Raw genomic sequence first — 24,558 nt, 5'->3', positions numbered from 1 at the left:
GAGGCCAGTTAGGTATGCATGCTGAAACAGCTTCCTAACCCCTACGAGATGCCTGTTCTTTCCTTCAGACATATCCAACAGATACAAGTTTCACATAACTGTACAAGGCAAGATCTTGAGGTGTTAGTAGATGCAAAAAGCAGGAAACCATCAAAAGAATATTGAATTATTACATATGAAGCCGAGTATTTACGGACTTTAGACTCATGGGAATAGTACTGGAAAATATTGCAGCATTGAGGTCTGACAAAGCAGAAGGATTAATCCATAGCATTAAATGACATAACTCAGGAGAAAGATGAGATGATGGAAAAGTATTTTTACAATTTGCAGATGGCTTAGACAGCTATGGTATATTCTCCAAGATATAACCTTAATATACATAGATTGGGAACTGCTTTCGTGAATGAACTAAAGATACCCATTAGGGCGGGACTTGCAAGCGTGTTGTCATGGCTCGGTTTGGAGATTTGTTCCGCTGACCTGTTGGTCCAAGGTCTATTCCTCTTTCTGCTGAGCTATTACATTTTTTCTCCTGTCCAAGTGCTAATGCTTCCAACTGTCTTTGTTTCTCCATTTTCCCATTTTGATCTGCCCTATCACATTCTGGATTGGGCATTATATGTTCACACTTCACTGCACTTCTTTTCTGGCTATACCTCTATTTGGACTTGGGTTAAGGAGTTTCAGCCATTCAGCTAAGGGGTTTACCTTGCATGGTAAACACCATTTTATTTCCAACAGTAAGCCTGTTTGTTTTCTACCCATAATTCCTTTCCTTGCCATATTTCAAGCAGTTTTACACCAGAAAACAGTAACAGGATCTCTCTCCAGAATTTTGAAAACAAAGATTTGACTAAAATACTGGAATAAGCTCATTAGCTGTCTAAAAATTTTATTGAATGTGTGGTCTTTTAAAGGTTTTCACTGTTCCAAAAATCTGATACCATTGAAAACACATAGCAGATTCAACAACAATGATCTAAAATGGAAATTGTATAATTCGTCATTGTGAAAATGAAAAAAATACAAATTGAAAAAAAATCTGAATACATTAAATTGCTAAACATAATTTATGTGGTTATATTTTCTCTATCATATTTATTCTTATTTAACAAATTGCCCTTTGAATTTAAGTCTGGTCTCAGGATAATAATATAACATTTAGGAAAAAATATACAAGCCAGAATTCCAATACTTGAAGACAATATAGCAAATATCTCTACGAGAACTGAACTTTTTCCAGTTACACTTAAATAGGCTGGAATAAAAGCCACCCAGACACTGCAGACAATCAGCATGCTGAATGTGATGTTTTTGGCTTCATTGTAACTATCTGGCAAATTTCTTGCCAGAAAAGCAACAAAGAAACTCACTGCAGCAAGAAACCCCATATTACCCAGAATAATGGAAAAGGCCATTATTGACCCTTCATTACATTGAAGAATAATTTTGTCATCATACAAGTCAAAGTTGTTTTCTGGGAATGGCGGTGCAGTAGATAACCAGATAATGCAAAGTACAACTTGGATAAATGAACAAACAAACACTAAGGAGTTGGTGATCTTTACTCCAATAAATTTTCTACATTTGCTTCCAGGTTTGGTGACTTTGAAGGCCGTGTAGACCATAATAGTCTTAGCCAAAATAGAAGAGATGGCTACTGAGAAGATGATCCCAAATAAAGTCTGACGAAGCATACAGGTGACTCTTGTAGGACGACCAAGGAACAAAAATATACAGAGGAAGCTTAACATAATGGAGACAAGTAAGATGAAGCTTAGGCTTTGGTTAGTTGCTTTTACAACTGGAGTATCTCTAAATAAAGTGAAGATTCCCAAGATAACCGAAGTTTGGAGAAAAAGAAAAATAACAATGATAGCTATAATAAGAGTTATTGAGTCATCGGAATATGATAAAAATTCTGTCTCCTTTGGTGCACATTGATTGTTGTCATTTGGCCACTGGTCTGTAGGACATCTAATGCATGATCGCTTGTCTACAAGCAAAATAAAAGAAAATATATTTTATTTTAAATTTGTTCGATGAATGCAACTATAAGAAATATTTTGAAAAAAAAAAGATATTTACTAGAAAGTGATGAGAACCTACATGATCTAGTTTTACAAAAACAATTGATTACATGTAAAACTGCAACGTAAAAGATAAATTAGTCCAAAATCACTTGAGAAATAAGTGGATTACCAGTGATTAGATAGAAATGTCTAATGTATCATTTTGGTTTTGCTTGATGTAATATTGATTTATGTTAAAAAAAGGACCTGTCATTTGCCATAGATATAGTTTGGCTTGACAGAACATAGCTAAAGGGAATTTTAAATGTTAACATTGATCTTTTTGTAGTTTCCATATTTTGTAAAACCCCATTTGTATTGGATTACACATTACGTTAAACACTTTGTCTCATGCAAAACTCCACATGTATTTTATTCCCTTTGTGCTTGTAGATTTTTCTATATAGGAAAATAATCAGGCATTTATTTGTAAGATTTAGAAAATACAATTGTTCTATATGAATGAGAAAAGGTTCACCAAAATTAATAAAACATATATGTGAGGTCAACTCAGCTAATCCAAAAGGTCTACGTTTTGTAGAACTCGAAGTGTTTAATATTCCAGAATGAGGAGACTTCACAAATTATTACTTGAAAGGGAGGCAAAGTGGATAATTATCTACAAATGCACAAGGCCCTTTAGGTCTATATGACAAGAATGATCTATCTTTGTTGGTATTATATACACTGCTCAAAAAAATAAAGGGAACACTTAAACAACACAATGTAACTCCAAGTCAATGACACTTCTGTGAAATCTACCTGTCCAGTCATGAAGCAACACTGATTGTGAATCAATTTCTCCTGCTGTTGTGCAAATGGAACAGACAACTTGTAGAAATGATAGGCAATTCGCAAGATACCACCTATAAAGGAGGGGTTCTGCATGTGATGACCACAGACCATTTCTCTGTTCTCATCCTTTTTGGTTGTTGTTTTGGTCACTTTTTCATTTTGCCATTGCTCTCATCCCTAGAGGTACAGTAGCATGAGGCTGTGTCTACAGTACAACACACAGAAGTTGCTCAGGTAGTGCAGTTCATCCAGAATGGCACATCAGTGGGAGCTGTGGCAAGAAGGATAGCTGTGTCTGTCAGCACAGTGTCCTCAGCATGGAGCAGATACCAGGAGATGTGGAGGGAGCGATAGTAGGGCAACAAACCAGCAGCAGGACCATTACCTCCTTTTTGTACAATGGAGGAACAGGAGGAGCACTGCAAGAGCCCTGCAAAATTACCTCCTTCAGGCCACAAATGTGCATGTGTCTGCACAAACAGTTAGAAACCGACTCCATGAGGGTGGTATGAGGGCCCGACATCCACAGATGGGGGTTGTGCTCACAGAACACCATGATTGGCAAAGTCGCCACTGCCACCCTGTGCTCTTCACAGATAAAAGCAGGTTCACACTGAGCACATGTGACAGATGTGACAGATGTGACAGAGTCTGGAGACGCCGTGGAGAGCAATCTGCTGCCTGCAACATCTTTCAGCATGACCGGTTTGGCAGTGGGTCAATAATGGTGTGGGGTGGCATTTCTTTGGAGGGCCACACAGCACTCCACGTGCTCGCGAGAGGTAGCCTGACTGCCATTAGGTACCGAGATGAGATCCTCAGACCCCTTGTGAGACCATATGCTGGTGCAGTTGGCCCTGGGTTCCTCCTAATGCAGGACAATGCCAGACCTCATGTGGCTGGAGTGTGTCAGCAGTTCCTGCAAGATGAAGGCATTGAAGCTATGGACTGGCCCGCCCGTTCCCCAGACCTGAATCCGATTGAGCACATCTGGGACATCATGTCTCGCTCCATCCACCAACGTCACATTGCACCACAGACTGTCCAGGAGTTGGCAGATGCTTTAGTCCAGGTCTGGGAGGAGATCCCACAGTAGACCAACCTCAACCTCATCAGGAGAATGCCCAGGCATTGTAGGGAGGTCATACAGGCACGTGGAGGCCACACACAATAATGAGCCTCATTTTCACTTGTTTTAAGGACATTACATAATGGATCAGCCTGTAGTGTGTTTTTCCACTTTAATTTTGGGGGTGACTCCAAATCCAGGCCTCCATTGGTTAATAAATGTGATTTCCATTGATGATTTTTGTGTGATTTTGTTGTCAGCACATTCAACTTTGTACAGAACAAAGTATTCAATGAGAATATTTCATTTATTCAGGATAGGATGTGTTATTTCAGTGTTCCCTTTATTTTTTGAGCAGTGTGCTTTAAACATAAACATATTGCTGTTTTTGTACATAGGAAGTATGCTTATGTCATATTACATTCAGACCTATAGAAGTGTACTGACACGCAAAAATGCCGTCTGGTCACACCCTAAGAACTCCCCGTCGGCCTGTTTGATTTTAATGGACTACAATAAAACTACTTGATTTTTACACTAATTAACCAAAAGAGAACCTCCCATATTAATGCGAATAAGACAAGATAAAAAATATACATAAATCATATATATTTTATTGAACACATATACCAATGACATACAGTACATATTAAAATCAATAAAATACAAAAAGGAGAACACACTGCCACTGAACAAGTCAAGGTAGAGCTAATGTTATTGTAAATATAATATAAGCTCTAACACACTCCACATGGAAAAATATAATACCACATTAGTATTAACAACAATAAATAAGTAATAGGGTTGAGCGAGCATGTTCTGTCCGAGTATGCACACGGGAGCGATTCAACCATATCTCCGAGCAGCTATAAATACTCGGAGCTCGGCTCAAGCATACTCGCCGAAAGGGTTAATAGAACATACTCGCTCAACACTAATAAGTAACAGTCACGGGATTTCTATATCATAAGTACCCAGATGTGGGTTATTATAAAGTGCTCTGTGCAACAAACAATTGTATGGTATTTACTATCCTAATCTCTTAACTAGAGATGAGCGTTGTTCTACTCGAACTGTTCGCCAATCTCAAATTCGAGCTGTTTTGGGCGGTGTTCGAGCCGGTCGGCGAACACGAACAATTTGAGAAAAATTCGGCTGTTCGAGGTTATGTTCGATAACTGTTCGTGCACCAAAATCATAACTGGATTTTTTCTCAGTAATGATGAAAATTAATGTTAATACGCAGTTTGAGTGTACAGCGGGGCGGGGGGAGGGGCAGGGGATGGATCTCTGCAGGAACAATGAAGATCTCCATTTTTTTTCTCTTTCCCGCATTTGCAGTGGGGAGGTGCAATCTGTCAGCCTATCAGCAGCGCACACACGGAGCGAAGTGCTTTTTTTCACACAAGCAAGGGCATGTGTGTTTGGCAGTGTATGTCACATGTCCTTGCCCTATAAGACCAAGCCATTTTCCCCGTCGCCACCATTTTCTCACTGCTGCAGCTGCGTGTTAGATGGCACCGCTGTTGCTGTGTGCGCTATACCTTGTTAATTTCAAGCCAATTTTCGCACAAATATACAGATAGCTTGGGAGTAGGGAATAGTTGTGATTGCAGTCCTTTTAAGGACTAGGTTACAGCATTTCCTACGACTTTTATCAGGCAGGTCTGTGCTCTTAAATAGATAGATTGTGGGAGTAAAGACTAATTGTAATTGGAGTCCTTTTCAGGACTAGGTTACATCAGTTCCTATCAGTTTTTGCCAGGCAGGTCTGTGCCAGTGCTGTGCAAGTTTTTTTCACAGCATTTGGCTGAATCTAGCAAAGCTAATCCTTTTTGGCCTATTGCAGAGTGTCTTAGTCAGTGGAGTAGCCTATCTGTGTTGCAAGATATAACACCTGTGTATAGAATACCAATTTTTTTACTGCACCTAGTGAAGTAAAATCTTTTGGGCATAGCATCATTCTATTAGTCCATCTATACTGATCTCCATCAGGTTGCAAACTGAATATAATTTTTTTCTGCATCTAGCTCTGAAAAAATATTTGGGCTTCTAGCAGTGTGTGGGACTTGGTCTATTAGTCCATCTATACTGACCTCCATCAGGTTGCAAATTAAAAATAATTTTTTTCTTCATTTAGCTCTGAAAAAATATTTGGGCTTCTAGCAGTGTGTGGGACTTGTTCTATTAGTCCTTGTATACTGACCTCCAGCAGGTTGCAAATTGAATATAATTTTTTTCTGCATCTAGCTCTGAAAAAATATTTGGGCTTCTAGCGGTGTGTGGGACTTGGTCTATTAGTCCATCTATACTGACCTCCATCAGGTTGCAAATTAAAAATAATTTTTTTCTGCATCTAGCTCTGAAAAAATATTTGGGCTTCTAGCAGTGTGTGGGACTTGGTCTATTAGTCCATCTATACTGACCTCCATCAGGTTGCAAATTAAAAATATTTTTTTTCTTCATTTATCACTGAAAAAATATTTGGGCTTCTAGCAGCGTGTGGGACTTGGTCTATTAGTCCATCTATACTGACCTCCATCAGGTTGCAAATTAATAATAATTTTTTTCTGCATCTAGCTCTGAAAAAATATTTGGGCTTCTAGCAGTGTGTGGGACTTGGTCTATTAGTCCATCTATACTGACCTCCATCAGGTTGCAAATTGAATAAAAAAAATTTCTGCATCTAGCTCTGAAAAAATATTTGGGCTTCTAGCGGTGTGTGGGACTTGGTCTATTAGTCCATCTATACTGACCTCCATCAGGTTGCAAATTAAAAATAATTTTTTTCTTCATTTAGCTCTGAAAAAATATTTGGGATTCTAGCAGTGTGTGGGACTTGTTCTATTAGTCCTTCTATACTGACGTCCAGCAGGTTGCAAATTGAATATAATTTTTTTCTGCATCTAGCTCTGAAAAAATATTTGGGCTTCTAGCGGTGTGTGGGACTTGGTCTATTAGTCCATCTATACTGACCTCCATTAGGTTGCAAATTAAAAATAATTTTTTTCTGCATCTAGCTCTGAAAAAATATTTGGGCTTCTAGCAGTGTGTGGGACTTGGTCTATTAGTCCATCTATACTGACCTCCATCAGGTTGCAAATTAAAAATAATTTTTTTCTGCATCTAGCTCTGAAAAAATATTTGGGCTTCTAGCAGTGTGTGGGACTTGGTCTATTAGTCCATCTATACTGACCTCCATCAGGTTGCAAATTGAATAAAAAAATTTTCTGCATCTAGCTCTGAAAAAATATTTGGGCTTCTAGCGGTGTGTGGGACTTGGTCTATTAGTCCATCTATACTGACCTCCATCAGGTTGCAAATTAAAAATAATTTTTTTCTGCATCTAACCCAGCCAATAGTTTTGGCCTAATACCACAGTTTGGCCACTCAGCTCTGCTCGGTTACCATCCATTGTTTTTTTGTGCAAACAACTCCAGAGTTGTGAATTAGTTAACCACCAAAATGAGTGGAAAAAGGCCTGCTGCTGGTGGAAAGGGGAATAGGCGTGTTGGGAAGGGGAAAAAAGGTTGTGTCCGTGGGGTAGGTGCAGAAGAAAGACCATCTTCCAGCCAAACTAAAATGTCTACTTCTTTTAGCGGACAATGTGATAAGATCCCTTTCTTACGGCCACGCCAATCGCTACAAATTCCAGATGAGGCACAAAAACAGCAGGTGCTTCAACGGATATCAAGTGCTCCTTTAAGTGGGCTCTCCTCCACATCAACTTCAACATCACAAATACTCCAGTCCTCAAAGGTGTCACCCAAATCGCACTTGCTTCCTCACAGCTCCCAAATCTCCAGCTGCCCGTCTGAGTATGAGGTAGAACAGATGGTTGAGTCTGCAGAGCTGTTTACTCATACTATAGCCTGGGAATCAGAGGTCGACTCCAGCGCTTCTGTGAATCCAGACGAGGAAATGATCTGCACTGATGCCCAGAATCTTTATGAGTCGGATCCAGGACCAGACGCAGAAGGTTCTGACCATAATGTAGACCCTCATTCCCAAACTGTAACTCCTGTTGGTGGAGACAATGAGGAAGACGATGATAAGACTCAAATACCTGATTGGAGCGACAACTTTAGTTTTTTGTCAGGGCAGGAACAGGTTGGCTCTGAGGACGACGGGTGTGATAACACACAGGGTGATGATGATGAGGTTGGAGATCCCACTTACTGTCAACCCACAGTCAGCCAAGAGATGAGGTCAGCAGAGGAGGTGGAGGAAGATGCTAGTGACGACGAGGTCAGGTTGCGCCTTCCTGGACAGAGACGTAGTACTGGAAGCACGTCAACAACTGCATCCTCAAACACAACTCTGCCTCTCACCAAAAGTCGTGGTGGCTCTTCAGTAGTGTTGAGCCACCCCCGTAGTGTTCGGGTTCGGTTCGGTTCGTCGAACACCGGGATGTTCGAGGAACTGTTCTTCGAACTGTTCGTCAAACACCTTAGAACACCGTCGAACACCGTTAAAACCAATGGCAGGCAAACAAAAACACATAGAAACACATAGAAAACACCTGCAAAGGTGTCCAAAAGCTGACAAACTGCTCAGAAGACACTCTCTTTAAAAAAGCCGGACGGCAAATTCAGCAGCGGCATACACCGGTACCCGACAATTTAGACAAGAAGGAATAGAGCATCACACATAGATTAGATAGATAGAAACATGTCAGTCACACATATAAGAAGCACAGTGACAGTGTTGCTTACTGTACTTGTCATTTAGTGTAAAGGATTTATCAAAAAAAATAATAGTGTTTTCATGCACCGTCTCTTTAAAAAAGCCGGCCGGCAATTCAGCAGCGGTACCCGACAATTTAGAACAGAAAGAATAGAGCTTCACACATAGATTAGATAGATAGAAACATGTCAGTCACGTATATAATAAGTACAGTGATAGTGTTGCTTACTGTACTTGTCATTTAGTGTAAAGGATTTATTTAAAAAAATAATAGTGTTTTCATGCACTGTCTCTTTAAAAAAGCCGGCCGGCAATTCAGCAGCGGTACCCGACAATTTAGAACAGAAAGATAGAGCATCACACATAGATTAGATAGATAGAAACATGTCAGTCACATATATATGAAGTACAGTGATAGTGTTGGTTACTGTACTTGTCATTTAGTATTAAAATAAAGGATTTATTATTAAAAAAATTGGCGTGGGGTTCCCCTTAATTTTAGGCTCTAGCGGAGGTTAAGCAGACGGCTGGGGCAGATGTTTGAAGCCTGGGAAGGGGGTAATACCCACGGAGCTTCCCAGGCTACTAATATCAGCCCCCAGCTGAATACATAGCCTTTACTAGCTATTAAAATGGGGGACCCCCCAAAAAAAATGACGTGGGGTCCCCCCTAATTTAATAGCTAGGAAAGGCTAGGCAGACAGCTGGGGGCTGATATTAATAGCCCAGGAAGGGAGCCATGAATATTGGCCCCCTCCCAGGCTAGAAACACCAGCCGTCAGCCGCCCCAGAAATGGCGCATTCATAGGATGCGCCAATTCTGGCACTTAGCCTCGCTCTTCCACGCTGCCCTGGTGCGGTGGCAGGGGGTAATAGGGTTGGGGTTGATGTCAGCTTATAATGCCAGCTGACATCAAGCCCAGGTTAGTAATGGAGAGGCGTCTATAAGACACCCCCATTACTAACCCCATAGTCAAAGTTAAAAAAAACACAAACACCCAGAATAAAGTCCTTTAATTGAAATAAAGACACAATCCTTTATTGTTCTAAATTAAACCATACTTACCATCACGCCCATTCCAGCTGAAACCAACGATCTCCTGCAATAAAAGAAAAATAATAAAGCAACCTCATCCTTACCTTTCCATGGTTCCCACGACAGCTTCAGCTCTGCTACATCGAGATGACAGGCTGGACCGCAGCAGAACGCTGCCATCCAGCCTGTCATCCCGCAGACACTGAGAAGCGCAGGCTTGCTTGCGCTGCTCAGCGTCTCTCTGTGACGACATCCAGATGAGCCGAGTTCATGTCCAATGAACTCGGCTCACCTCATGCACGTCACTGACAGCGTGGGAAAATTCTCACGCTGAAGCGCTGATTGCAGGAGAATTTTCCCACGCTGTCAGTGACGTGCAGGAGGTGAGCTGAGCTCATTGGACATGAGCTCACCTCATGCACATCACTGACAGCGTGGGAGAATTCTCCTGCACTCAGCACTTCAGCGTGAGAATTTTCCCACGCTGTCAGTGACGTGCATGAGGTGAGCCGAGTTCATTGGACATGACCTCGGCTCATCTGGATGCCGTCACAGCGAGACAGTGAGGAGCGCAAGCATGCCTGCGCTTCTCAATGTCTGCGGGATGACAGACTGGATGGCAGCGTTCTGCTGCGGTCCAGCCAGTCATCTCGATGTAGCAGAGCTGAAGCTGTCGTGGGAACCATGGAAAGGTAAGGATGAGGTTGGTTTATTATTTTACTTTTATTGCAGGAGATCGTTGGCTTCAGCTGGAATGGGTGTGATGGTAAGTATGGTTTAATTTAGAACAATAAAGAATTGTGTCTTTATTTCAATTAAAGGACTTTATTCTGGGTGTTGTGTTTTTTTTAAATACTTTACTAGAAATTCATGGCGGTCATGTCTAATACTGGCGTGACCCCATGAATTTTGGGCTTGGGGCCAGCTGATAATACCAAGCTGGCCCTAACCCCTTTATTACCCAGTGAGCCACCGCACCAGGGCCCTGGATGAGTTGGGTACAGCGCCAGAAGATGGCGCTTCTATGAACGCGCCATTTTCCGGGGTGGCTGCGGACTGCAATTTGTAGCGGGGGGGGGCCCAGAAAGCTTGGGCCTCCCTGCGCTGCAGATTCCAGCCCCCAGCTGCCTAGTGCAGCACTGATCCTATTAGGCCATCTATAATAAGCTTCACCAGATTTAAAATTAAAAATAATTTTTAGCTGCATCTAGCCCGGAAAATAATTTTGGGGCTCCGAGATGCGCAAGACACATAAGTGCCTTCTTGCTGCACTACCTGCAGCATGACCCTCATATTGTCAGAATTCGAAGTAATCATGACTACTGGGTTGCCACACTCATAGATCCCCCAAACTTTTCGATCAACCTTTTCATTTTAATAAAGACCAAAAAAATGGTCATTTTTGAAATTATAAGCATTAGCAGGTTGTTAGAAACTGAAATCAAACAGTTTTCAACTCAAAACTTTATTCTAGGTGATGTTACATTTTCACATAGGACCCCTTGTTCGAAAGGAGCTTCTGAACTCTCTCGTCCATTGAATTTGTCAGGTTTTGGATGGTTTCTGCTTCAATTGTTTTGCATGAGGACAGAATACCCTCCCAGAGCTGTTGCTTAGATGTGAACTGCCTCCCGCCATCATAGACACTCCTTTTAATGATGCTCCAAAGGTTCTGAATGGGGTAGAGGTCAGGGGAGCATGGGGGTCACACCATAAGTTTGTCCCCTTTTATGCCCATATCAGCCAGAGATGCAGATGTTTTATGTGCAGCATGAGATGGTGCATTATCATGCAGAAAAATGATCTTGCTGTGAAATACACGGTTCTTCTTCTTGAACCATGGCAGGAAAAGCTGTTTGAGAAAATCCACATACATTATGGAGTTCATCTTTAGCGCCTTCAGGGATCCTAAAGGGGCCGACAATCTCTCTCCCCATGATTCCAGCCCAAAACATTACTCCACCTCCTCCTTGTTGGCGCTGTAGCCGTGTTTGCGTGGGGTGTCCATCAACCAGCCATCCTCCACTCCATTCATCTGGACCATTGAGCGCTGCACGGCACTCATCCGTGAACAAAACAGTTTTGAAATCAGTCTTCATGTAATGTTTGGCCCACTGGAGCCCTTTCTGCTTGTGTGAAGTGGATAGAGGAGGTCGACAGGATGGCATATGCACAGCTGCAAACCTCTGAAGGACCCTGCATCTTGTTGTTCGGGGGACGTTGGAGGCACAAGCAGCTTCAAAAACTTGTCTGCTGCTATGACAAGGCTTTTTTGCCGCTGCTGTTTCAACCTGACGTAATTGCCTGTAGGAAAGAGTCCTCAATTTGCCCTTATCAGCACGCACACGTGTGTACTGTGAATCAGCTACATACTTCTTGATTGCCAAGACACTTCATCCTGATCATCGCACAATGTTGATTGTAGTCATGCCTTGACCTAAACACTCCACAATTTGTTGCTTCTCAGCAGCCGACACATCCTTTTTCTTTCCCATTTTGGCAGAAAATGTAGGCTGCTTAATAATGTGAGAGAGCCTTCTTAAGTAGTCTTGCCTTTCATTGGACTCACCTGCCAAACTAATTAGCACAGGTGTCTGCAATTGCTTACAGTGATATAAAGAGCCCTGACACACATCACCATCAATGAGTTTAACTGACAAACAAACAAATTCTTCCCTTATCACTCCTAAACACTTTTTGCATAATAATTTGGAACGCGGTGTACATGTGCTTTTCCACAAAACACCAGTGGTTCACGTAGTGAATCTTACAGTTCTAACTTGCCAACCGTGGTCTGTATGGAATTGTTCAATAAAGGGCCCAAAATTAAGATAACATAGATGGGAGAGGTCTCTATGAATAGGAATTCCTAAGTATTTGATACCCTGTGAGGGCCAGGCAAAGGGAAAGTTGGACTGGATGGAATCCTATATCGATTTAGGGAGGGAGACATCGAGGGCCTCAGACTTCGCTGCATTGATTTTAAAATTTTACCATGTAACAAAGTGATCTATTTCAGCCATAACAGCAGGGATGGATATATGTGATTGAGTGATATATACTAGGACATCATCAGCAAATAGAGAGCACTTGTACTCGGTGCCTCCCACCTCAATCCACCTAATATTGGGGTTATGGCGAATTGATGAGAGCAGGTGCTCCGTCACTAGGATGTATAAGAGAGGGGACAGAGGACATCCCTGCCTTGTCCCATTGGTGATTGTGAAAGGTGATGAAAATGTTCTGACGCACCCCCTGGGCCTTGGGACACCCGGAGCCGGACCCTTTTTGGTGGATGCTGGTGGTTGTAGTCTTCGTGGCGGCGATCCGGTTCCGTGGCTCAGGGCGGTCAAACCAGTGGCGGAACTATTTATGTGGTTTTGATGTTTAAATGTCCGACTACGCCACCCGTGGATTGCGGTCAGAGTGAACCGCCGCTACAGGGCAGACCGCTAAGGCTGGTGTTGTGGGTGCAGCAGAGCGTAGCATAACTCCCCACGGGAGGAGTATAGCCTCAGGGCAGTGTATGCGGAGAATGGGGGTGATGGTGCAGGACAGCAGCAGTAACGACACGGAGTCAGTGATGCAGTTCAGGGCCTTTACTCACAGTTCTTATTATCCAGACCACGTCTGCAGGTAACGGCTGCCCACGTCGTACTGTGCTCACCAGGTGAGGGGCTCAGACAACTCCCAGATAACTTTGGAACGCTTCACAGGACCCCCTTTGTGTGTCCTTTGTCTGGCCTTTCTTACCAACACTTCTGTCCGGCTGCCTCGGGCCTCCTCTTGGTAAACTTGGCGCCAGTTTCCCTGACCCTATGTGGTGCCTTCCTAGCGGGTGGAGCAAGGGGCTGCGCCACATAAAATGTCAGAGCCTCCGGTTTCTAGCTGAGGGTCGTTTCCTGCCTCCACTAGTTCGGGGACCGGTCTCCCCCTTTGGCCTGACCCCTCCACGCAGGTGGATTCGGGCGTGCGGTGGCGACTCGCCCATCCGCACCCCTGGGATCCCTTCATTCCTCGATCCTGGAGCCTTCTCCGCTCCTCTTCCTTCCTTCTCCCTCTTGCAGGCCTGGGCCTCTGTTACTAGGCCCGCCTCCGGAGCAGAGCTCATGCAGAGCCCCTGCTCCCTGCCACTTCTGCTCAGACTTCTCTGCACTGAACTAAGATGGTGCCCACCTTTTATACTCCCTTCTCAATGCACCCAGGAACTGCTTCCTCCCTGCTCCTGCACTGCAGGGTTCCCCTTCCTCAGTGTTCCCTCCCCCCACTCCAGCCAGGGACAGGGACTGTCGTGCCCATCTCAGGGGCATATTGGTCGCCCTGCCCCACGGCAATGTGGTGTAATGCATGCAGGTGTCGGGTCCTGATCCACACTCCATCCTTATCTGAGAGTGAGATATCACACCTCTGGGTGAGGTGCAATACGTCTGTAGCAACCGAGCCCTCGGTGCTACAGTTCCATTTATCTTCAGCCTAGGTGACGTATTGTGATACAGGGCCGTGATTTTGGCTATAAAAGGGTCCCCTAGACCCCTACCCCAAGCTTTTTAAAAGAATCATATATGGCGTGCCAGGAGACTCTATGGAATGCTTTCTCAGCATCCAACGAGAGTATCTACTTACAAATTTTTAACTGCATCTAGCCCAGGAAATACTTTGTGCCTAGTAGCAGTGTCTGCTAGTCAGCGGATTATCCCGGCTGTTAAGCAAGCTACACCACCTGTAGGTTGGACACTTAATTTTTTCAAAGGAAATGCTTCGGGACCACGGGATACTTAGTGAAGAGCATCAGGAGGCACCCCAAGGCATAGGGGCTGGGACTGGCACTAGGATGCCTTGCGGTGGACAGCCGAGCTCGATCCTTATAAAAGCTTTTTAACTGCAGCAGCTTTAGTGGACGCTACTGGAGCTGGAATTACGCGGCTGCTGGCATGAGACTTGCCCTCCAATAGATCCTTGTAAATGGATTTAAAGTGTATTCATTCAAATTAGAGGGACAATTTAAATTAAAAAGCTTAGAGCTGCCTCCACCACAGGGGGGCTCTCTCGACCCACCAGCGGACAGGCACCAGTATTGGGAGAGGGGGGCTGGCCGTCAGGGTTCACCGCGGCTCTGGCACAAACCCGGCGACACGGAGGTGGCACGGGCAGGAGCGGACTGGCCGTCTCGGCTTCTCACTTTTTGGATTTTAGAAGGGCATGACATGCCTATATCTGTGTCTCCCCCTCCTTTTACTCCTCCACCTCTTTTCTTTTCGCATGACTATATGTACTTGTCACTTTTCCATGTGTTAGTTGTGTCTTCTGAGCAGTTTGTCAGCTTTTGGACACCTTTGAAGGTGTTTTCTATGTGTTTCTATGTGTTTTTGTTTGCCTGCCATTGGTTTTAACGGTGTTCGAAGGTGTTCGACGAACAGTTCGACGAACAGTTCGGCGAACACACAGGTGTTCGACGAACCGAACCGAACTCGAACACTACGGGGGTGGCTCAACACTACTCTTAACTCCTTCAATTGGACACATGCAGTATACCAGCAGATCACTGCAAATAGTATATAATCTAGTGAAATACTGCAGTATACCTGCAAAAATTGAAGACAAATAAGAATGTTTATCAAGCATGCAAATTGCAGTTAGGTCACATGCTGCATTAATCACAGGACAATTCCAACCACAATCTAATAAGGATAGAGGGTGATAAGTATTAATTTAATCATGATAGGAAAGAGCTATCACGCGAAACGCGCGTAAGGGAGAAACAAGTTCTGGTAATTATTGTCTTACCTTCCATCTGGTGTATTTTGCACTTTCCTATCATGATTAAATGAATACAGTACACACAGCGAAAAGTACCAAACAACAGTATCACTGTGCTTGATTGGCAGCAAACTCGCCTGACCTTAACCCCATAGATAATCTATTATAGAGAATCTATGGAGTATTGTCAAGAGGAAGATGAGCGACACCAGACCCAACAATGCAGACGAGCTGAAGGCTGCTATCAAAGAAACCTGGGCTTCCACAACACCTCAGCAGTGCCACAGGCTGATCATCTCCTGGCCACGCCGTATTGATGCAGTAATTGATGCAAAAGGATCCCCGACCAAGTATTGAGTGCATTAACTGAACATACATTTCAGTAGGCCAACATTTTGAATTTTAAAAACCTTTTTCAAGCTGTTGTTATAAAGTATTCTAATTTACTGAGATAATGACTTTTGTGTTTTCATTGACTGTAAGCCATAATCATCAACATTAACAGAAATAAACAATTGGAATAGATCACTGTGTTTGTAATGACTCTATATAATATATGGGTTTCACATTTTTGTATTGAAGAACTGTAATAAATGAACTTTTTGATGATATTCTAATTTAGTGAGATGCTCCTGTATCAAGGCAGATGGGACATACACATAACGGCAGACTACTATTGGAATCTCCAACGTGATTGTCCTGATGACAAAGAGGAAATTGCATAGACAGCAGTTTTTGAAGCACTGACATTAACCCCATTCTGATGTGGGGTGTAATAATACGTACCTGTGCCCTGGGCCTTAATGACCAGGAACAGATTATTATGGCCTGGCGATCGTTTACGTAAAGAGACTGTGCGGGCGTGATAACCGCCAGGTGTCAGCTGATTCAAACAGCTGACACCCAGTACTATGTGCCAGGAGCGGTCCCGAACTGCTCCCGGCACATTAACCCCTAAAATGCTGCGATTAAAGTCGATCGCAGCATTTCCAGGGCAAGCAGAGGTAAGAGCGATATTCTTACCTTGGATCAGAGACCCCGAGTTGTGTGCCATGGTGACCCAATGTCTCCATGATGAAATCCGGGTCGCCAAGTATCAGGAAGTTAGATATATCATGCGCAGTGCACGATCTATATAATTTGTGCCAGTGCAGAGATGGCAGCCTGTATAGCACAGAATTCTCTGGTGGGCCCGTCCAACCCTGCTGTGAAGCAGCCTTGGCTAAGAAAACTGTGTGGGAAGGTTCCTGGAAACTTTATGGCTGCATTTTTAATATTAATTTTTTAATGTGAACTGGCTCCGTACCATCCCTGGCCACATTCACCTGTCCATGTGTTTGTGGTTAGGTGGTCTTTCCCAGTAAGTGCATTGGGGAGGGTACGGGTAATGTTGTGGGACCCGTGATTGTGGACGGCGGAGATGACACCGAGACAAACAGTGGCGGCTGGGGACCGAGTATGGATTCCCGGTCACCGCCATAAGATTGTGGACAGCTTCCGCCTCGACAAGCCTAAAAAGCCACATTTCAAGTGAAAGCAGCTTTAGAGGACTTCGTGGAAGAAATGACAGCTCGAGTAGATATGGTTTCCCAAGTCCTTTCACCAAGCTAAAGAATATGGCTGTGGTGAAATACAACTCAGCAAAAAAAGCTGTGAACTGGCTCTGTACCGTTCCTGTCCACATTCACTTGACCATTCACTTATGGGTAGGCGGTCCATCCCAGTAAGTGCAGTGGGGAGGGCACGGGTAATGTTGTGGGACCCTTGTTTGTGAAAGGCGGAGACAACACCGAGACAAACAGTGGCGGCTGGGGACCGAGTATGGATTCCCGGTCTCCGCCATAAGATTGTGGACAGCTTCTGCCATCCACAAGCCAAAAATGCCACATTTCAAGTGCAAACAGCTGTCAAAAATTTGGCAATATATTATTGCGGCCTGTGGGTGGATGGGTGGCTGGCTGCATACTTGCGCATGCATTCCAAGGAATGGATTAGGGGCAACTGAACGCTGCACTGAGACCCGGATGTGGACAATGATTGTTGCAAGTCTGCAATGACAGGTGCATGACGGGAGGCATCTTCGCATGCACTAAGGATCACTTATGATGAGCACACTTTTAGGCAGTGACTTGGGAGTCAGAGATGATTCCAGAGGTCTTCCCCATGCTGTTTCCATGTCTTTTCAGCACTGTATGCATGTATCTGATGATGTGTCACACACCACATGGCCAGATAAGGTTGTAAAATGGTAAAATGACATTTACCAGTGAATGCATTTGTCTTTGTTGAAAGCAATGCAAAAGTGCAAAAACGCATCAAAAACGCTATGTGTGAACATAGCCCATGGTGTGGATGAGTATTTTTGGTTTTGGTTATTTATTTTGCCTTATATACAAATCATTACCCTGGAACGGATGTTCCTTAATTGTTGGGGGATTTCCACTGTTTAGTTGCATCAGGGGCTCTCCAAACATGACATGGCGTCTGCTCTCGATTCCAGCCAATCTTGCATTCAAAAAGTTGCACAGTGCTCCGTCCCTTCTTAACCCTTCCATGCACCCAAACAGTATATTTTCCCCACATAGGGATATCGGTGCACTCAGGAGAAAATGCACAACAATATTTGGGGTGCACTTTTTCCTCTTACCCTTGTGAAAATAAAAAAACTGGAGCTAAAAGAAAATTTTTGCCGGAAAAATTAGATTTTTTTTTATGTTTATGACTCTACAATTAGAGATGAGCGGTGTTCGACTCGAACTGTTCGCCAATCTCAAATTCAAGCTGTTTTGGGCGCTTTTTGAGCCGTTCGGCGAACACGAACGATTTGAAAAAAATTCGGCTGTTCGAGGCTATGTTCCATAACTGTTCGTGCACCAAAATCATAACTGGATTTTTTCTCAGTAATGCTGAAAATTAATGTTAATACACAGTTTGAGTGTACAGCGGGGCGGGGGGAGGGGCAGGGGATGGATCTCTGCAGAAATAATGAAGATCTCCATTTTTTTTTCTCCTCCCCACATTTACAGTGGGGCGGTGCAGTCTGTCAGCCTATCAGCAGCGCGCACGCGGAGCAAACTGCTTTTTTTCACACAAGCAAGGGCATGTGTCATTGGCAGTGTATGTCACATGTCCTTGCCCTATAAGACCCAGTCATTTTCCCCGTCGCCACCATTTTCTCACTGCTGCAGCTGCGTGTTAGACGGCCCCGCTGTTGCTGTGTGCGCTATACTTTGTTAATTTCAAGCCAATTTTCGCACAAATCTACAGATAGCTTGGAAGGAGGGAAGAGTTGTGATTGCAGTCCTTTTAAGGACTAGGTTACATCATTTCCTATGACTTTTATCAGGCAGGTCTGTGCTCTTAAATAGATAGGTTGGGAGTAAAGACTAATTGTAATTTCAGTCCTTTTCAGGGCTAGGTTACATCAGTTCCTATCACTTTTTGTCAGGCAGGTCTGTGCCAGTGCTGTGCAAGTTTTTTTCACAGCATTTGGCTAAATCTAGCAAAGCAAATCCTTTTTGGCCTGTTGAAGAGTGTGTTAGTCAGTGGAGTAGCCTATCTGTGTTGCAAGCTACACCACCTGTGTATAGAATACAATTTTTTTTGCTGCACCTAGTGAAGTAAAACCTTTTGGGCATAGCGTCATTCTATTAGTCCATCTAAACTAACCTCCATCAGGTTGAAAATTCAATATAATTTTTTTCTGCATCGAGCTCTGAAAAAATATTTAGGCTTTTAGCAGTGTGTGGGACTTGTTCTATTAGTCCATCTATACTGACATCCATCAGGTTACAAGTTCAATATAACTTTTTTCTGCATCAAGCTCTGAAAAAATATTTCGGCTTCTAGCAGTGTGTGGGACTTGTTCTATTAGTCCATCTATACTAACCTCCATCAGGTTGCAAATTCAATATAATTTTTTTCTCCATCTACCTCTGAAAAAATATTTTGGCTTCTAGCAGTGTGTGGAACTTGTTCTATTAGTCCATCTATACTAACCTCCATCTGGTTGCAAGTTCAATATAATTTTTTTCTGCATCGAGGTCTGAAAAAATATTTCGGCTTCTAGCAGTGTGTGGGACTGGTTCTATTAGTCCATCTATACTAACCTACATCAGGTTGCAAGTTCAATATAATTTTTTTCTGCATCGAGGTCTGAAAAAATATTTAGGCTTCTAGCAGTGTGTGGGACTTGTTCTATTAGTCCATCTATACTAACCTCCATCAGGTTGCAAGTTCAATATAATTTTTTTCTACATCGAGGTCTGAAAAAATATTTCGGCTTCTAGCAGTGTGTGGGACTTGTTCTGTTAGTCCATCTATACTAACCTCCATTAGGTTGCAAGTTAAATATAATTTTTTATGCATCTAGGTCTGAAAAAATAGTTAGGCTTCTAGCAGTGTGTGGGACTTGTTCTATTAGTCCATCTATACTAACCTCCATCAGGTTGCAAGTTCAATATAATTTTTTTCTGCATCGAGCTCTGAAAAAATATTTATGCTTCTAGAAGTGTGTGGGACTTGTTCTATTAGTCCATCTATACTAACCTCCAACAGGTTGCAAGTTAAATATATTTTTTTTCTGCATCGAGGTCTGAAAAAATATTTAGGCTTCTAGCAGTATGTGGGACTTGTTCTATTAGTCCATCTAAACTAACCTCCATCAGGTTGCAAGTTCAATATAATTTTTTTCTGCATCGAGCTCTGAAAAAATATTTAGGCTTCTAGCAGTGTGTGGGACTTGTTCTATTAGTCCATCTATACTAACCTCCATCAGGTTGCAAGTTCAATATAATTTTTTTCTGCATCGAGCTCTGAAAAAATATTTATGCTTCTAGAAGTGTGTGGGACTTGTTCTATTAGTCCATCTATACTAACCTCCAACAGGTTGCATGTTAAATATATTTTTTTTCTGCATCGAGGTCTGAAAAAATATTTAGGCTTCTAGCAGTATGTGGGACTTGTTCTATTAGTCCATCTAAACTAACCTCCAACAGGTTGCAAGTTCAATATAATTTTTTTCTGCATCGAGCTCTGAAAAAATATTTAGGCTTCTAGCAGTGTGTGGACTTGTTCTATTAGTCCATCTATACTAACCTCCATCAGGTTGCAAGTTCAATATAATTTTTTTCTACATCGAGGTCTGAAAAAATATTTCGGCTTCTAGCAGTGTGTGGGACTTGTTCTGTTAGTCCATCTATACTAACCTCCATCAGGTTGCAAGTTAAATATAATTTTTTATGCATCTAGGTCTGAAAAAATAGTTAGGCTTCTAGCAGTGTGTGGGACTTGTTCTATTAGTCCATCTATACTAACTTCCATCAGGTTGCAAGTTCAATATAATTTTTTTCTGCATCGAGCTCTGAAAAAATATTTATGCTTCTAGAAGTGTGTGGGACTTGTTCTATTAGTCCATCTATACTAACCTCCAACAGGTTGCAAGTTAAATATATTTTTTTTCTGCATCGAGGTCTGAAAAAATATTTAGGCTTCTAGCAGTATGTGGGACTTGTTCTATTAGTCCATCTAAACTAACCTCCATCAGGTTGCAAGTTCAATATAATTTTTTTCTGCATCGAGCTCTGAAAAAATATTTAGGCTTCTAGCAGTGTGTGGGACTTGTTCTATTAGTCCATCTATACTAACCTCCATCAGGTTGCAAGTTCAATATAATTTTTTTCTGCATCGAGCTCTGAAAAAATATTTATGCTTCTAGAAGTGTGTGGGACTTGTTCTATTAGTCCATCTATACTAACCTCCAACAGGTTGCAAGTTAAATATATTTTTTTTCTGCATCGAGGTCTGAAAAAATATTTAGGCTTCTAGCAGTATGTGGGACTTGCTCTATTAGTCCATCTATACTAACCTCCATCAGGTTGCAAATTCAATATAATTTTTTTCTCCATCTCGCACTGAAAAAATATTTCGGCTTCTAGCAGTGTGTGGGACTTGTTCTATTAGTCCATCTATACAAACCTCCATCTGGTTGCAAATTCAAAATAATTTTTATCCGCATCTAACCCAGCCAATACTTTTGGGCTAATACCACAGTTTGGCCACTCAGCTCTGCTCGGTTCCCATCCATTGTTTTTTGTGCAAACAACTCCAGAGATGTGAATTAGTTAACCACCAAAATGAGTGGAAAAAGGCCTGCTGCTGGTGGAAAGGGGAATAGGCGTGTTGGGAAGGGAATAAAAGGTTGTGTCCGTGGGGTAGGTGTTAAAGCAGCAGTAACATCTGCAGAAGAAAGACCATGTCTACTTCTTTTACAGGACAATGTGATAAGATCCCTTTCTTACGGCCATGCCAATTGCTACAAATTCCAAATGAGGCACAAAAACAGCAGGTGCTTCAACGGATATCAAGTGCTCCTTTAAGTGGGCTCTCCTCCTCCTCAGCTTCAACATCACAAATACTCCAGTCCTCAGAGGTGTCACCCCAATCGCACTTGCTTCCTCACAGCTCCCAAATCTCCAGCTGCCCATCTGAGTATGGGGTAGAACAGATGTTTGAGTCTGCAGAGCTGTTTACTCATACTATAGCCTGGGAATCAGAGGTCGGCTCCAGAGATTCTGTGAATCCAGACGAGGAAATGATCTGCACTGATGCCTAGAATCTTTTTGAGTTGGATCCAGGACCAGACGCAGAAGATTCTGACCATAATGTAGACCCTCGTTCCCAAACTGTAACTCCTGCTGGTGGAAACAATGAGGAAGACGATGATGAGACTCAAATACTTGATTGGAGAGACAACTTTAGTTTTTTGTCAGGGCAGGAAGAGGTTGGCTCTGAGGACGATGGGTGTGATTACACACAGGGTGATGATGACGAGGTGGGAGATCCCACTTACTGTCAACCCACAGTCAGCCAAGAGATGAGGTCAGCAGAGGAGGTGGAGGAGGATGCTAGTGACGATGAAGTCAGGTTGCGCCTTCCTGGATAGAGACATAGTACTGGAAGCACGTCAACAGCTGCATCCTCAAACACAACTCTGCCTCTGACAACAAGTCATGGAGGCTCTTCAGGTCGCCTGGTTGCTAAGCCTTGCATAGCCTGGAAATTTTTTCAGATCGATAAAGATGAACCAACTCGTGTTATCTGTAACATTTGACAGCAAAAGCTAAGTAGAGGCCAAAAAATACATTGTTTGAGTACTTCATGCATGAACCGGCACATGGATATGAAGCATAAGTTGCAGTGGGAAGCTCACTGTGCTACAATGTGGCCTAGCTGGCCGGGCCACCCACCGTCTGCCACATCTTGTGCATCCGCGGCCTCTTCATCCTCTGTGACTGGGGGAACAGCAGTCACACCTGTTTTGGGATGCAGACCAGCCACCTCTATACCTGCAACAGCCAGCGTGATTGGCAGGTCATCATTTTCTTTGGAGGTGGAAACACCAGCTGGTGTTCAGCGCAGTCCGACATCGATAGCACCACCTTTGGATCAAGGCACCCTAACATGTCTGCCTGCATCTTCCTCACAGACCAACTGTTTGCCGGGGACAGCCTTATCAACCCCGTCTAAACACAAAAGCCAGGCCTCGGTCCCTCAGATGTGGACAAGTAAAAGTCAATTTCCTCCTAGCCATGAGAAAGCTAAGAGGTTGAATTTCACCATCTGCAAGCTCTTGGCTACAGAAATGCTGCCTTTCCGCCTGGTGGACACAGAGGATTTTCGAGACCTTATGTCCGTCGCAGTGCCCAAGTACCAGATGCCCAGTCGGCACTACTTCTCAAAGAAAGGTGTGCCTGCGCTCCACCAGCATGTCGCACACAACATCACTGCTTCTTTGAGAAGCTCTGTGTGTGACAGGGTGCATTTCACCACAGACACTTGGATGAGTAGGCATGGACAGGGGCGTTACATGTCGCTGACTGAGCACTGGGTAACTATGGTGACAGCAGGAAAAGGGGCTGCTGTCCAAGTCTTGCCATCCCCACGAGTTGTGCGTCAATCCTCTTTATCTCAAAGTTCCTCCACTGCTTCTGCCTCCTCAACCTCCTCTCGGTCCTCCACCTGCACCCAATGCCTGTCTGGTCATGCCACAAGATTTCTAACGGCGCAGAAGGGATCCTGCACACCTCCTTACTATGCTGGCAGCAGGGCTCAACGTCATCAGGCGGTTTTTACTTTGAAATGTATGGGAAATGTGAGACACACAGCTGAGGAGTTGTGGTCAGCTCTGGCGTACCAGTTTCATGAATGGTTGTCTCCACTGGACCTGAAACCAGGGAAGGCCATGTGCGACAATGCTGCAAACCTGGGTGCGGCCCTTCGCCGTGTCAATGTCTCACACGTGCCTTGTATGGCTCACGTGTTGAACCTGGTTGTTCAGCAATTTTTAGCCCACTATCCCGGATTAGTTGGCCTTCTGCAGAGGGCATTGTCGCTGTGTGCTCACTTCCGCCGTTCGCATCCCGCAGCTCGGTGACTTACATATCTACAGAAGTCGTTGGGCCTGCCACTTCACCGGCTAAAATGCGATGTGCCTACCGGGTGGAATTCAACTCTGCACATGTTGCAGCGACTGTGGCAGCACCGACAAGCCCTGGTGCAATACGTTTTGACGTATAGCCTGGGCCAACGAGATCCAGAGGTGGGGCAAATCACTCTGGAGGAGTGGTCTCAGATCAGGGACCTATGCACCCTTCTGCACAGTTTTGAAATGGCGACGAAGATGTTTAGTGCTGACGATGCCATTATCAGCAAGACTATTCCGGTGATTTACATGCTGAAGCACATGTTAAACAGAATTCGGAGTCAGGTGGTGGCACAATAGGAGGTGGAGGAAGCAGAGGAGGAGGAGTTGTTTGCGGAAGGGCTAACATCTGCAAGGTCCAGACGGTCAGCAGCACCAAGGCGGCAGGCATGTGAGGGTGGGGGAGAAGGTTTTACCAGGGCGCATGGTAGCAGCCAAACTAGTGAGGAAGGTGCAGGAGCCCAGGAAGAAGCGGAGGACGAACTGATGGAAGACTCATCAGATGATGGAGACCTTGATCACATTTCTGTTGTGCGAGGTTGGGGGGAGAGGACAGAGGAAGGAAGCATGATTGTTTCCTCACCACCAACACAACAGGGACTTGGTGCTCCTGGATGCGCAAGACACATGAGTGCCTTCTTGCTGCACTACATGCAAC

The 24,558-nt window shown here is 43.7% G+C and overlaps 1 protein-coding gene across 1 annotated transcript in view; it reads right to left on the bottom strand.

Annotated features, from left to right (window-relative positions):
* Positions 1-1,073: 1,073 nt before the first annotated feature.
* Positions 1,074-24,558, bottom strand: part of LOC141219131 (vomeronasal type-2 receptor 26-like) — a 128,702-nt gene continuing 105,217 nt past the window's right edge. Inside the window, exon 3 of the mRNA XM_073666018.1 lies at positions 1,074-1,999. Within this exon, the coding sequence (XP_073522119.1) occupies positions 1,074-1,999 (926 nt within the window). The remainder of the gene's footprint in view (positions 2,000-24,558) is intronic.

Source organism: Phyllobates terribilis, unplaced genomic scaffold (assembly GCF_046119375.1).
Source record: "Phyllobates terribilis strain yellow unplaced genomic scaffold, ASM4611937v1 Scaffold_1__5_contigs__length_1240528914, whole genome shotgun sequence".
Classification (NCBI taxonomy): domain Eukaryota; kingdom Metazoa; phylum Chordata; class Amphibia; order Anura; family Dendrobatidae; genus Phyllobates; species Phyllobates terribilis.
This window is presented reverse-complemented; position numbering and strand designations above follow the sequence as displayed.